At 31.5% G+C, this 15,896-nt stretch overlaps 1 protein-coding gene across 1 annotated transcript in view; it reads left to right on the top strand.

Moving 5' to 3' along the window:
• The window catches only part of NAALAD2 (N-acetylated alpha-linked acidic dipeptidase 2), a 51,038-nt gene that overhangs the window by 21,234 nt on the left and 13,908 nt on the right, over positions 1-15,896 (top strand). The window contains exons 9-17 of the mRNA XM_063094846.1: positions 2,692-2,785; positions 3,782-3,880; positions 7,436-7,521; positions 7,806-7,925; positions 8,023-8,105; positions 10,548-10,611; positions 11,478-11,545; positions 14,065-14,156; positions 15,683-15,773. Coding sequence (XP_062950916.1) covers positions 2,692-2,785; positions 3,782-3,880; positions 7,436-7,521; positions 7,806-7,925; positions 8,023-8,105; positions 10,548-10,611; positions 11,478-11,545; positions 14,065-14,156; positions 15,683-15,773 — 797 coding nt within the window. The remainder of the gene's footprint in view (positions 1-2,691; positions 2,786-3,781; positions 3,881-7,435; positions 7,522-7,805; positions 7,926-8,022; positions 8,106-10,547; positions 10,612-11,477; positions 11,546-14,064; positions 14,157-15,682; positions 15,774-15,896) is intronic.

The following is a 15,896-nucleotide window of genomic DNA, read 5'->3' as shown; positions in this document are numbered from 1 at the left end:
TTTCATTTTACATTCCAACAGCGGTATGTGAGTGTTCTAGTTGCTACCTCCTCATCCATACTTTGTTGACAGTCTTTTGACTTTTATGTTCTAATAGGTATGTAAGTCCTTCCAGTTACAGTTCTTCATTTTCAAAGTTGTTGTGGCTATTCTTGGTCCTTTCAGGGTGAATTTTATAACAAGCTTGCTAATTTCAACCAAAAAGCCTCCTTGAGGTTTTTTGGAATTAAATGAAATCTACAGATCAATTTGGGGAGAACTGACATGTTAGAAATGTTGAATCTTCTGGTTCATGGGAGGTACAACACATCATTCTTCAACTTTGTTCAACAATGTTTTCTAGTTTCATTGTATGAACATGCACCTCTTTAGGCAGATTTGTCCATAGCATCTTATAGTTTTATACTATTGTAAATTATATTTTAGATTTTAATTCCAATTGTTCATTATTAGTAAATAGAAACACTGTTGTATTTCTAGAAGTAGTACATTGATCTCGTGTCCTGCAAATTTGTTAAACTCACCAAGTAGTTCTTCTAGGTTTTTGTAGATTCCATCAGTTTATGTAGGTGATCATGCCATCAGCAAGTAAAAGACAGTTTTATTTCTTTGTTTCCAATCTAGATTTCTTTTTATTATTTTAGTGGCTAGAACCTCCAGTACAAAGTGGTATAGAAGTTGTTAGAGCAGACATCTTGCCTTGTTCTTGTTCCAAGGGGGAAAGCATTCAGTCTTTCTCCATTAAATATGACGTTAGCTCTCAGTTTTTTATAGACTGTTTTTTTCAGACTGAGGAAGTTCACTTTTATTCTAATATGCTGAGAGTTTTCATCAGGAGTGTATATTGGATTTTATCAAATGCGCTTTCTGTGTATACTGAGATGATCATATGTTATTTTTTACTTTTATTAAATTACATTGATTTTTTTAAATGTTAAACTCTGGTCACAATGTATGATCTTTTTATATGTTGTTAGATTTGTGGTAAGTTTTTCTTAGGAATATCTTTGTCAATGGTCATAAGAGATATTGGCCTGTAGATTTATTTCCTCATAGTATCTTTTTGTCATTTTGGTATCAGAGTAATGTTGGCCTCTTGGAATAAGTTGGGAACTAGTTCATCTTCTTCATTTCTCTGCAAGATTATGTAGAATGGGTTAAATTTTGTCTATAATTGTTAGGTAGAATTCCTCAGAAATCCATCTGGGCCTGAAGTTTTATTTATAGAAATGTTCTTTACTACAAATTATATTTCTTTAATAGATGTATGGCTGTTCAGGTTATCTGTTTATTATTGAGTGAGCTTTGGTAGTTTGTGTCTTTCAAGGATTTTGTCCATTTCATCTAACTCATCAAATTTATGGACATAGAGTTGTTTATAATATTCTCTTATTCCTTTTTTTTTTTTTTTTTTTTTTTGTCTGCAGGTACTAGAATGAGATTCTCTCTTTTAATCCTGATATTGGCAATTTATGTATTTTCTTCTTTTTTACCTGATGTGTCTTGCTAGAGATTTTATCAGTTTTATTGCTCTACTCAAAGAGAGCAGAGCAATAAAAAAGTCAGCTTTGAGTTTTATTGATTATCTCTGTGTAGAATGTGATATAATTTGTTTGGAGCCTTTTTTCCTAAAATAGATGTTTTAGTGCTTTAACTCTCTCTAAAAGCACTGCTTTAGCTGCATGCTGCAAATTTTGATATATTGTGTTTATACTTTCATTCAATTCCAAATACTTTCTATTTTCCTTCTTTTTTCTACTTTGGCTCATGTGTTATTTAATTTTCAAATAATTGGGAATTTTCTAGGTATCTTTGATTTCTAATTTAATTCCACTGTGGTTAGCAAACATACGTTGTATGATTTTTTATATCTAGTGAGACATGTTTTATGGCCTAGAATATGGTCTATCTAATACATGTTTTATATGCATTTGTAAAGAATGACTATTCTGCTTTTTGGTGGAGTATTCTATAAATAGAATTAGGACAAGTCAGTTGATAGTGTTATTCAAGTCTTATATACTTAGTAAATTTCTATCTAATTGTATTGTTAAAATTTCTATTTCAACAGTCAATTATCATATAAAGATAAATAATAGGAAAATTTTATGGTAGAACTATTGTTGGGTATATTTGTCATTTTTAAAATTAGTTTAGGCATGAAGGTAAAACCTGTCCCTTTTACTCCATCTCGGGTAAAAACCAATATCCCAATGATGTTTTAAGGCTGACAATAACTGTTCAATTTTTCTTCAAAGAGAATATCGCATTATTGTTTAAATAAGATATTTATCATTTATTATTAAAATCTCATAAATTCCCTTTGCTTTTTTTTTTTTTTCCAATTATTTCTAGTTTTAGAATCTGTGACACATCTTCCAGGCATCTGTTTAAATGAAGCTTGAGGAAATAAAATATTCTTGTAAAATTCAACAGTTATGTGAAATGTAAAAACAAATTTATGAATATATAATTTTTATAATAAATTTTACCTTAAAATGTAAAAGCTTTAAATTTTACTGTTGATGAAATAGATCATATTAGGTAAAACAATCATTTGACTTTTTGGGAACTTTTAATTTTGATATAATTGCAAATGTACAGCAAATCTGCCATAGTAATGCAAGAAATTCCTGTATATGCCTTGCTCAGTTTCTTCATTATTTTCATTTATGCACTTGGTTTTTGCAGAGTACACCTTCAGACTTAACATTGAAGATGGAGTGGGAATCCCCCAAATACCTATACATCCCATTGGATATAATGATGCAGAAATATTATTACGGTATAGTTTTCTAGTTGAATATGAGATTAAAATATTTTGTACTAATGTGTTCATTTTCTGATTTAAAACCAATAAAATCTAATTATGTTCAATCTCATTCAGTCTCATATCAAAATAACTCCAGAAATAGGAATAATAGAACACTCCATCTTACTCCATAAGAGAAATCAGTGACTAAGAAATAATAATAAAAACATTGCTCTGTTTGCTACAAATGAAATTCTCAAATGCCGAACTATGTCCAAAGATGAGTGAGTACTAATTTGAGATTTTTAAAGTAGATGGATTTCCTTAGATATTCATTAGATATTTATACTCGACCTGTAGTGTAAATATATAATGCTTACCACTTACTAGATGTGTGACCTTGGACCAGTTACTTAATCTTTCTCTGACTCAGTTTCTTTTTCTGTAAAATGAAGACAGTAATTGTTTCTCCCTGTCAGGTTATTATGAGATCATATGTAAAGTACTTAGCACAGTATCTGGAATATGGTAAATGCTCAATTAATGTTTGCTATTATTGTATTCCGTAACTAATATTCTTTTTACATATCCCCCAATTTCCATTTTTAAATGTCTGTACCACTACAACTTAAGAATTTATATCTTCTCCCTAACACAGTCATGAATTTCCTGTATTCGGGATTTCTTAAACCGAGAGTGTTTTCCCACATAAATTATTGAGGTCAAGAGAAAGGAGGCTGATGCCCCCCATCTGCCCTCACTATTTTATTTTTCCCTGCTTAGTTTTTGTCACTAATGTATTACATATTTTACTAACTTTTCTCACTTCTGTCTCTCTCACTGTAATGTATGCTCCACAAGGGAAGGGATTTTTGAGAGTCTTGGCACTTAGCAAATGCTCTTAGAAAATCATTTGGTAAATTTCTTAGCTATAGTAACGAAATATTATCTCATCATCAAACTTTATGATTTCTTCTTGGAAATTGTGATGCTCAGCCTTTTTCTGGCATTTTCATTTTCTCTTGACAGCCATATGGGAGGAACTGCTCCACCAGATGAGAGCTGGAAGGGAACACTCAATGTAAGTTACAGTATTGGACCTGGCTTTACAGGGAGTGATTCTTTCAGGTAATTTTTCATTACTTTAATAGCCCAGAAATGTTTTCTACTTTTAATGGAAAATTGTCAAGATAAGTGTTTTGCTAGGTATATTTTGCTTATCTCTTTTTCTTATTTTCACTAGTGAAAAATTGATCATTTTATGTCACTTAAGAAGTACTTTCAGAATATAGTATTGAATTATTTCAAAAATGATATCTCAATAGTTTCATAGAGACCCCTAAATTACTACATTGGAGTTATAGGTTTAACATTTCAAGCAATGATTTTCTTTAACTTCCCTTTTCACCTGAAGTTTTAAAAATAATTCTTCAAGTACTTTCAAAATGCTATACATGTGAAACACTTGGTTAAGTTAAGGAAGTAGGTAAAGGAGAAAAGAAAAAGAAACCAATATTTATTGATCACTTACTGTGTGGAGTAAAAAAAGAGTTAAAATAGATAAAACATGTAGCTACTGTAAGTCTCAATAGACTTACCATTATAATTATCATTGTTATTAATACTTCATAGCACTGTTGCTGAGGAGGAATGATCACAGGATATGTGTTTATTGGGCTTAGTCTTACAGAAGAGTAATGTTTCATTGGATCAAGGCAGGCACAAAATGCCAGCTAGAAAGATCAGCTTGTGCAGAGTTGTCAAACAGCATGGCATGATCAGAGCTTTAAGAAGTTTGATTTGCCTGAAATGTAGGAGGAGAGTGAAATATAATAGTGATAAATCAGAGAAGACATAGCTGTTTTTCTTAACCAAAGTTATTAAATCAGTCTTGATTATTAACAACTTACCTTAACTATGTGAGCATGGATTCTTAAAGTGTTTAAGTTTCTATAGGAATTTTTTTTATTCCAGAAAATTTAAAGTATTAAATGTTCAATTTCCTCATTTCATAGGAATTTTAGAAATATTTTATTTACAGTGTTTATCACTATAATTCAATCAGAATAGAGTTCTTCTAATTTAAGAGACTTTTATCAAATTTGTATATACCTTTCAGAGGTAGAAAAACGTAACATGCTCACACAATGAAAGGTCAAAGTCTTTCTGATTTACAAACAGAAACATACAGATGAAGGGAAATCATAGAGCTTCGTTCAACAATTTAAGTCACAGTTCAAGAGTAAACTCGAAATCTATCCCCAGGTTTAAATAGCAAAAAAATGTTCTCCTTCACTGTGGACATAAAATTTTTAATTGATTTGAGCTCAAAATGGACAAAAAATTATACAAACGACAATACCCTTCCCACCCCCCACAAAAAAAACCTAAGAAATAGATTCTCTCTTATCTCCCACCCCAGAGAGATCTTGATAATCCACTAATCCATTTAGAGAGATACCAAATCACACAACATAAAGCCAACTTCCAAATCATTGCTGCCATCAGTAGGAAATACTTTAATCTGCCCCCCAGAAAAGTAAAAGCATAAAACACAGAATAAGTAGAGAAAAAAATAAAGCTGGAGATGTGGAGTGTCAGCAAAATTAAAGTTCTATTGTTACTTGGGATTAACCTCTAAGAGCCAAAAGAAGATACAAAGAATGGGTTTGAGGTGTCCATTCCTGGTTCAACAAGATGAACCCATTGGTACATCTAGTGGGACCTCCAAAAATGACTAAGAGTAAATTGTTTTTTTTTAAAAATTATGATTGTCATACAAATGTAAAATGGACATGTATCACAGATTTTATTTAACTCATTAATTAATAAGAAAACCTGGAAAGGTTTTGAAACTGGTTCAAAGGAAAATTCAAAAAATCAGCTCATCAGGAATACCAAAATGAATGTACTTAGTAGCATAAAAACTTGTTTCTTCCACAATGGGGGAGGGAACTCAAATGAACCTTCACTAGGCAGATTGGATTGTACATTTCAGTGGATGTTTATTATTTGTGTTACTGTCATTTTTCTACAAGTTAACTTCTGTCTCTACAGAGTTGTAAAATTGTCAAAGACAATGAAAGGCCAAGGTAACCCTGATAGATGAGCTACGGTCTTTCCTAATTTTTCCTTACAGGAGTATATTCATTCGTGTCACAAATTTTTATTAAGCATTTACTATCCCCAGGCACCATTCTGGGTTCTGGGGGATTCAGCGGTGAAAAAAACAGGTAAAATTCCTGCCCTGTGGAGCCTACTTTCTAGAGTTCAGTTTATATGGAACGTAATGAGTTTGAAGTAATAATAGGGCAAACAAATTGGTATTCTTTTAGGTAATTGTGCATGTCAGAGATACTAAGAACTAGAAAGACATGGGGATTAAAGATGTGGATGAGCTTTTTTCAGAATCTGAGCAGATAACCTATGTTTATTTTCATGTTTAGACTAACAGATGTTTCTCATTTCTCATTCATGCTGTTCTTAATTTTCTTCATTTAATGACATAATACCAATGAATTTGGGTTTCTTACTAATCACATATCTTAGGCTCCTATTTTTAGAAACATGTGCTAAACAATGTTTCTGCTTCTCTGCTATTCATTTTTTATCTCAGTAGGACAAATAAATCCTTTAATTCTTTAAAACAACAAGAAAAAATTCTCCCATTGATTAGTTTCACCCTAAAGGTACTCTTCATTGAATATTACATGTGGATTAAATATGCATTCAGAAGCACAATATACTTTTTGAGGGGAAAAGCCAGAATCTGCACTTAGTAAAATACATCTTGTTAGTTCTTCTATTCAAGAAATAATCACAAAGTCAAAACAACTGGGATCTCCCTACCTCCAGAACAAGTAAAAACTAGTTTGTTCCCCTGTGGAAAATGGCTCAACGTTTTCCCATGTCATTATAGATTCATAAAGTGTGAGTGGCATTGTTTTTTTTTGTCTGGCTGAGTTTGATTCTATTTTCCCTTGTTTTCTAATTTGGTTAATTGTAATTCCTGAATAGAATTTAAAGCCCAGCCCAAATCAGAATCTATAATAATGGCCTGTGTACAACCTACACAATTGTATAATTGTGTATTTTATTCAAGCTTACTAAATTCTCATTTAATGCTAGAATTGATCACGTTTTTTATAGGCAGCACTCAGCCAGCTCTTTAACAATGTACTTATGCACTATTACCATAATCTTTAAGAAAGTTACTGAATAGTAGGAATTAATATAAATATAAAAACAAACATTCAAATAATATGCTTATTCTTTTTGTTTTATTACATAATGGGCCATCTTTCTTGCTTTTGTAGTTAAGTTGGGTGTATTTAAAGTTTTTAGGATGAATACCTAAGGCATTTTGAATAATACAGTATTTTGACTTTTAAGTAAATAACAATATAGCTGTAAGGGAAGAGGAATATAAAATACTAGACAGTTTTTAAAATTCATCATGAAGGTGCATGCTTAAGTACTTAGGAGTAAATTGTCCTGATGTCTGCAACTTACTTGTAAATGGTTCAAAAGTGTTAACAACTACTGAATTTAAGTGGTGAGTTTATGAGAATTCATTGCTCTATTGTACAGTTTTTTTTAGTTTTGAGATTTTTCACAATAAAACATTGGAGGAAGACTATAGACATACTGCCCTATATGAAGTAATTCTTTCTGAAATTCCAGGAAGGTTAGAATGCATGTTCATAACACCAATAAAATTACAAGGATTTACAATGTAATTGGAACTATCAAAGGATCCATTGAACCTGGTGAGTCAGTGAATTTTTTTTTAACATTTTGTTTTTCCAAAGATTAAAGAGTAAGGGAAGATAAATTTCAATTCAACAATTGATTTTTTTTTTTTTTTTTCATGGCTGACTTGAAACTAACTAAATTTGGGGAAAAAATTGTATGGCTCTTAAAAAAAGACCTTATAGTATTACTATTTTCTATGCAGGAAACTCAAGAGAAAGTTTAATTTAAAAATATAAATTACACATATTTATAATGTATTCGAAGTTGTAGTTATTTTGAACACACATTTTTTCCCCAGACAGGTATGTTATTCTGGGAGGTCACCGGGACTCCTGGGTGTTTGGAGCTATTGACCCAACCAGTGGGACTGCTGTTTTGCAAGAAATTGCCCAGAGTTTTGGAAAACTGTTGAGTAGAGGTAAACAATGCTCCTTTGGTAGGTGATGACAGAAAATGACTTAGTTTTCCTTTATTTTTAGGCTATTATACATAACCGTGTCTGTTAATGATTACAGGCTGGAGACCTAGAAGAACTATCATTTTTGCCAGCTGGGATGCAGAAGAATTTGGACTTCTGGGTTCTACAGAATGGGCTGAGGTAAATAAAACAGAGAAGGTTCTTGTTATTTTCTTTGTCAACAGGGTACAGATATCTATGGATCTCAGAATGATCACGATTAGATTCCAATACCTAATATGGTTTTAATTTGGAGAGTGACTCAGGAGAATTTAAGAAATAGTTTGTTTTTACTTTCACATCAGTTTGGCAAAACAGAATAACCTCTTATTACTAGGCTACAGACAAATTTATTCACTCTTGTCAGAATATTTTAGTTTCTACTTGTATTTGTTTTGTGAAACATAAGTAAAATCAATAAGCTCAGGAAATAATCAAAATTAACAAGCTGTTTTTTTACAGGTGAATTAACTTATCTTAAAACTGATACAAAACCTTGAAGTTTCAAGTTATTGAAGTTTCCTTGCAGTTCTCTCATCTGAGAAGACATAAGATGTTCTATTAAGATGACTACACTTTGATTATAATTTCACATTTACAGATTCTGTATAAAATTGCAAAAATAAGTATATTTACCATCCATAGCAGATATGTGCTTAATGGTTAAGTATTCATATAAGATTATGATTTTGTAAATTGAATTTCTTTAGTAAATTGACTTATTTTACAATTTCAGAGGTGGTTTTTTTTTTTCCTTCAGATGTGATTGTCATTTGTCAATGGCTGTTAATTCTTTAAATCTCTCTCCAAGGCCCTCTTTCTTTCCTCTTCTTCTCTTAGCCTCTCTGTTGAGTAATCTCTAAGTACCTAAACATAAAAGGTAAGCTTATACATTTTTATAAAGATAGGTGTACTATACAAGTACTTACTTTCCCTCCACCATCTGCTATTTATCATTTTTATAAGTCCAGGTTTTATAGAGTTGTTTAAAGTATGGCATACATATCTTGCCATTGTGTTTTAAAGATGGTTTCCTCCTAACTTATTTCCTCTTACATTATTTTAAAATAATAAGAATAATATGAATCAAATAAATGTGGGGGTAAAATCACACAGTTATTTGTCTGGTATCACTTATCCTTTTTGATTACATTTACATTGAAAATTTTAACTACATTGGTTATATGAATATTGGTATTTTGGTAGTATAACGTGAATTTAGATTAATAAATTTTATTCATTAAGGTCATTTACTTTTTGAAATATGTAATTTCTAATGATACATGTATATAAATACATATGTCTGTTTCTTTAATTTTGGCAGCTTAAAATATAGATAAAAGAATTCTAAGATATAAAATAATAAATATGTTTTGCATTAATTTATATACATGTGCATTAAAAGATAATTTCAATACTCTTTTCAGTTTTCTACCAGATTCTTGATCATATTCAGCAACATACTTATCTTCTTTAAATACACATAAGGAATCTTCTTTATTTCCACTGTAAATCTGTTATAATGGAAACTCTGATTTTTATATTTCTCTATAATGGAAGCAGCTATCATCTGGCCTATGCAGGCAAGTGCAAAGAGGTGACAGTTCTTAATTTGTGCCACAACCACACACAGCTTAAAATGTTTTTTACTATAGTATGTTCTCATAAAGTAACAAGCTGAAGAGAGAGAGAGGTAAAGGGCTCTCTCAACATGTTTCCATCTTTGTGTGACCATATTAGTCTTTCTCTATCTTTCTTGGATCTGTGTATTAGTGTGAATATGTGAGTTTTCTTTTTGTCCTAATTTGTCCCTCCTTCTCTCCTTCTAATTTTTCTGTCCTTCTCTCCTTTTTATAATCTATCAATTCTCCATATATTTTTGTAAATGTAGATAAATTTTTTTGAATGCAGAAATTTTTTATTTCTAATTTTTGAAACAATAAATTTACTTGGATATTCATTCTCAATGGATCTTAAACTTCAGTGTAAGTAAGGATCAATCACCAGCGACACCTTTTAGAAAATACAGGTTTCCAGGCCTTACTTTCAGCAGTTCTGAATTGGCAGATCTGGGGTAGGGCATCAGAATTAGGAGCCTCACCCCCGTGTATTCTTTTTTTTTTTTTTTTTTTCTTTTTCGTGACCGGCACTCAGCCAGTGAGTGTACCGGCCATTCCTATATAGGATCCGAACCCGCGGCCGCTGGGAGCGTCGCCGCGCTCCCAGCGCAGCACCCTCCCGAGTGCGCCACAGGCTCGGCCCACCCCCGTGTATTCTAATGTAGGGAATCAAGGAACCATACTATGAAAATAATTTTTTTTGTTGGGGCTCTCTGCTACTGCTATGAACAGTAGCTACTGCTTCTTAATATTCTTTATTGTTTTAGTTGTGTGAATGTTGTTGTCAGCCAACCAGTTATGTTATCAACACTGTCTCAGAAATTATGTTCACAGGAAAGCATAGATATTTGATTCATAAAGGAATTTGCAGACCACTTTTTCACAAAATTATATGGCTTATTTTGTTTACATTTTTGAAATTTTAAATACTGTGAATTAAGTAACAATTTTGCTTCAACCATAGGAGAATGTAAAAATACTACAGGAGAGAAGCATTGCTTATATCAACTCAGACTCATCTATAGAAGGTAAATTTCATTTCAAGTTGAAATTAAATTTTAAATTTTATTTCAAATACCTTTTTTAGTTGTTATTAAGCCCATAAATTACAGCTTACTTCACTATCTCAGATATCCTCTTCCTATCAGGTGCCCCAATAATACCTTCATATTCCATTTTATGACAGATAAAATAATTATATGAATAAATATGATTTATAACTAAGCTATTGCTCCTAATTTTTTTGTTATATTTACCATTTGCCTATTTTGGATTACTACTTTAAACTCTAGTATTAACCACATTCTTCCTATGGAGATATTACAGAAATTTGGCTAAAATATTTAAGAAGAAATATTTTAAAGAATATTTTATACACAAATATTTCCTCTATTTATTGTAAAAAAATTTGAAGTAAGCACAAACTACAAACTTACTTTTGAATCTGACATTTGAGGTTTGTGTCTCTAGGATTTCACTGCACTGTAATAATTGCTATATTAATGTCCTAGCGTACTTACTAGTCACTGACATGCTCTTGTGTAATGTCTTGATATATACTGTTGAATAAAAGAATAAGAAATGAATGCTGTGGACTTACCACTTCCTTTGTCAAAGTTCCCCTAAGAAATGCTGCCGTAGGATGATCCTTATGGTTGCTGTAGAAGCTGCTTCCTTAGCAACTGAAGTCCACCTATACCTCCTTTTATCCAAAATATATGCTGCAGCCTCTCTTCTGAAGAACAATTTCTACTCTGTTTTATTCCATGGAATGATGTCTTTGATTTGAAAACTATTATATTTTGTTTAAAACTAAAAAATAAATTTAATATTAAACAAATGGAATTTCATTTGGACATATGAAATAAAACTCTGTATTTTCTTTATTTTTCAGGCAATTATACTCTCAGAGTTGACTGTACACCCCTTCTTTACCAATTGGTATATAAACTGACAAAAGAGGTATATAAGGAGATCTGTCTTAATATGTTTTCTAATGAATGGATAAAAAAAATAATGCTTTTTTTCCCCTTAGTGGTACTTATTTTCAAACTGATAACAGAACATAGCTAACGTGTAAATAACAATTCAAAACAAAAATCTTTATTACAGTATTTACTTATGTGACATAACTATAAGATAGCATTGTCTTTGTTCTAATAATAGTCCTTATTAATAATTGTTCATAGTTGTAATGTATACAGCATATAGTATTCAACTGGCAGAGTCATTTTTATATAGCAGAAAGAACACTGAGCTGAAATGGAAAAGCCTTGAGGGTTCAAGAATTGCCTTAGCTGCTCATTCATTCTCTCAACAGATATTCATTGCATGGTTACTATGTGTCAGGCCCTGTAAAATGAATTCTAGCAGCAACGTTGATAAAAGTACAAGGTCACTGAATCCAAAGACACAGAAGATACAAACATATAAAAGAGGAATTATAGTTCACTAGAATGGTTGATACTACGTATATTGGAGAAGAGTTATGGAACAGACAATCTAAAATATTGACGTAGCTGGGGAAAATTGAGAAGTATAAGAGGATGGTTACAGAATAATTAATTCTTGGACTTTCAAATGAAAACATATAGAAGTAAAGAAGAAGGCATTCTAAGCATAGGAAACAGTACCTAACAAAGATGTGGAGATAGATATGAAAGAACATATTTACTGACCTGTAGGTAGTTCAGTATGGCCTAAGCATAAGGCATTGGTGGAAAGATGGTAAGAAATTTGGCATGATAGATAGGCCAAGGAGTTCAGAAATATGGTGATAGAGAAATCATTGCAGAATTTCTAAAAAGGTTGTTTATTATATTAGTGTAATGAATAGATTAAACAGTAAGAAGTCTAAAGACAAAATGAAAATAATTCTGCACAGGAATTTTATAAATATTAAATGAATTATAGATGTAAAAAATACTCTAAAAACTAAAGCACTCTAAATCTCTAAAAATTATATAATCTACTTATTTAATATCTGTGTACTTCATTTAAATAGTTCCCTGCTATAGAATTTACATGTAGAAAGGTTTGCTTCAAGGTCAGCTTTAGATAACAATGTGAAGTAGTGTCACTTTTCTGTAGATATTATTTCCTAATCTTCCTTAATCTTGCCCCTCTCTTTTCACTGTTAGTGTATTTACAAACTAGTTCTCCCAAATAAGAGTCCTCTCATTATCCTCATCGCAACTCTCATCATCTTGGGTAGCTTATGTCCTTGATCCTTTCTTTGCAATATTCTATAAAAACATCTTATTTAAAAGCAAGCTGTAAAGAAAATCCTTAATGGGAGAACCCTTTTCAAGAGATGCCTTTATGATTTGTGCTGTCTTAGGGAGATGGCTTCTGTCTTTGATGTCAGATATGATGAGAATTTGGGGCGCAGTAAGGGAGAGGTTTACATCTGTGCTCCTTTGTACAAAGGTGACTGCTCATCTGTGTCCATACCAAGAACAGGTATTTTTTAATGAATAATGGCACAAAAGTAGGAATAGCCAACTCTGTGTAAAGATCAGAGAAGATATTAAAGGAGATTATTTAGATTAAGATATGTATCACTATCTCCATTTTCACAGGTGAGTAAACTAATGTTTAAAGAGTTTGGGAAGCAATACGCCAAGTTATAATGCTTTCAGAGTTGCATAGGTATGGCCTGCCTTAGGTCTATTTTTGAAAAAGCAGAGCTATAAACAAATAAAATGCAGCCAGTACATGTGGTAATCCAAATCTAAAATAGACCTATTTGACTCCACATTTCAGAATGTTTCCACCACATGGTCCTGCTCTTCTTAGAGTGGAAAAAAGTATACTTGTAAATGTACTTTGAATGAAGGCAGTAAAAATGTTTATGTATATATACACAGAAGCTCTTAAAATTCCCAAATAGAAATTCGAGGTTATGAAGAGTTTTTAAGTCCGTAAAATTCCAACTTTGTTTAAACGTAGTTAGACTTTCTAAAATAATAAATAGTTCTCCATCACCATCCCCAGCCTACCTTAAAAAACCAGGACTTTTACTGACAAATTCAAACTCAGCTTCTTAATCTATATTACCTCTACTGCCCTGAGGACTCTTTGTAGGTCTTCTTGGACAAAAGCAACTTTAAAGTAAATGTTATATGTAAAGTTATCTCCAATGTCTTCCTACTTAAAGAAATCTATGCTGCCAAACATTAAAGTGATGGCATATGTGAGAAATTTGAAACTGTAGTAAAGAGTTTATTGAAATAAGCAGAAAATTACATCATAGGTACATGGAAGAATTATCAACAGGTAGGCATCATAAATAAACAAGAATTTGTGCTACATTTTTTGTTGCCATTTGCAAAAATAAAAATTTTTCTATAAGTAAACATGATACATATATGCAAATACAGACAGAAGTAGAAGCTGATGACTACTAATATATGGTTTTATATTAGCATAAATTTAGTTGTGTCTGCCCCTAATTTTCAATATTTAATTTATTTTTCTAGATCTCTAGCCCTGATGATGGTTTTGAGAGTAGATCACTTTATGAAAGCTGGTTGGAAAAAGACCCTTCACCTGAAAATAAAGATTTTCCTAGGTAAATTACTTTTACGCATCATTTCTACCATAGGATAAATGAATTCCCCTTTACCCCTTGTTTCTCCAGACATGCAATTCTCAAATGCCTTATCAATAATTTGAGTAAAGATAATAAAGAATTCCTCTGTCCAGCCTTGGTTTTGCTGATTAGTCAGCACAGCCAAGTCTTTTAACCTATAATAGAGCACAGACAGATCTAGTTTTGCAAACTTTTAGTCAAAATTACTTTGCTGCATTATTAGTCATTATTTGGAATTCTTTTTTTTTTTTTTTATTCTTGTTCCTCCAAGCTGCCACAGTGGTCTTTATAAAATGTTCAGTCAGACCACATTACCACTCCCTTACTTACAATCCACCAATTATTTCCCTTCATACTGGCAATTCCACCCAAACATATTTTTTAAACTTTTATTTTATTTTAATTTATCAGTATACAATGTAGTTTATTTTTTGTGTCCCTTTACCAATTCCTCCTTGAATTCTTGCATAAATTTTTGTTTAGGTATGTATTAGTTGTGTTAATAGATAGTATAACTTCAAGTGATAATGATGAAATAAAAAACAAATGATGGTTTATTTGCTTCCTAATATATAAAGACACATTATCAATAACCATCAAATTGTGTCTTTACCTGTAATCAATCTATTTTTTACCTCTTATTATTCATGCTACAGTAGCTTTCTTGAATTTGTGTTTACCACCACAATCCTATTTCTAGTACTAGCAGATGACAGTAGCAGTTTATAGCTTCATTCCATATTCTAAATTAGCCTTGTGAAAATTTAAATGTGTTTTCATTATAAAAGTTTCACATGCTTATTCAAAAAAAAAAACTAGAATACAAAAAAGATTTTAAAAACATCCAAGGTCTCCATCTCAAAAACACATCTAATAATCTCATTGTTTAGAACATATAGTTATATTCTTAATGCATATTTAATTTTGTGTTCTGGTTTACTGACTTACCATTATATCCTAAAAAAATTCCACGTCATGACATTTTATGTACATACATGTACATGTAGTCATATGTATGTCTGTGTGTATGTATGTATTGATAGATAGTGGTTTCTTAATTATATGCAAAGAAATATGTTGTAATTAGATTTATTTCTGCAATGAAATAAACCACATTTAGATTCTTTATGATCTTAAATATAGACTTCCTCATGGCAATTTTCTAACTAGACTATAGTTCTCTGAGTGCAGGGCCCCTCTAAATAAATGCTGAAAATATGGAAGAGAGCATTGTCACTAGGCTGCACTCTTTGGTGGCATTGCCCAACTCTGGTTGTGTTCAATGCAGATTTATAAGTTTATCACAGCAATTTTCCAGCAGATGATAAGAAAGTATCTTGAGGGCAGTTAACCTTTTCTAATTCTTATAAATATGCTATGTAATTCTTTGCTATTTTTGGACAGGATTCATTCTTACGTCTATTTAACTTTATATTATTTATGTGTGTGTGTGTGTGTGTGTGTGTGTGTGTGTGTGTGTGTGTGTATTTATATTCTACATCTAGAATCAATAAGCTGGGATCTGGAAGTGATTTTGAAGCTTATTTTCAGAGACTTGGAATTGCTTCAGGCAGAGCCCGTTATACTAAGAATAAGGTAAGCCATTTTATCATTTTGAATATATAGTATTTCATCTACATTCCTTTGGCAAGGAACCCTGTCATTGAGTTGTTTGGCACCAGGCACCAGGTGGACATGTGGCCTGGGAATACTTCCAGG

This window comes from Cynocephalus volans, chromosome 4, assembly GCF_027409185.1.
Source record: "Cynocephalus volans isolate mCynVol1 chromosome 4, mCynVol1.pri, whole genome shotgun sequence".
NCBI classification, from domain to species: Eukaryota; Metazoa; Chordata; class Mammalia; order Dermoptera; family Cynocephalidae; genus Cynocephalus; species Cynocephalus volans.
This window is presented reverse-complemented; position numbering and strand designations above follow the sequence as displayed.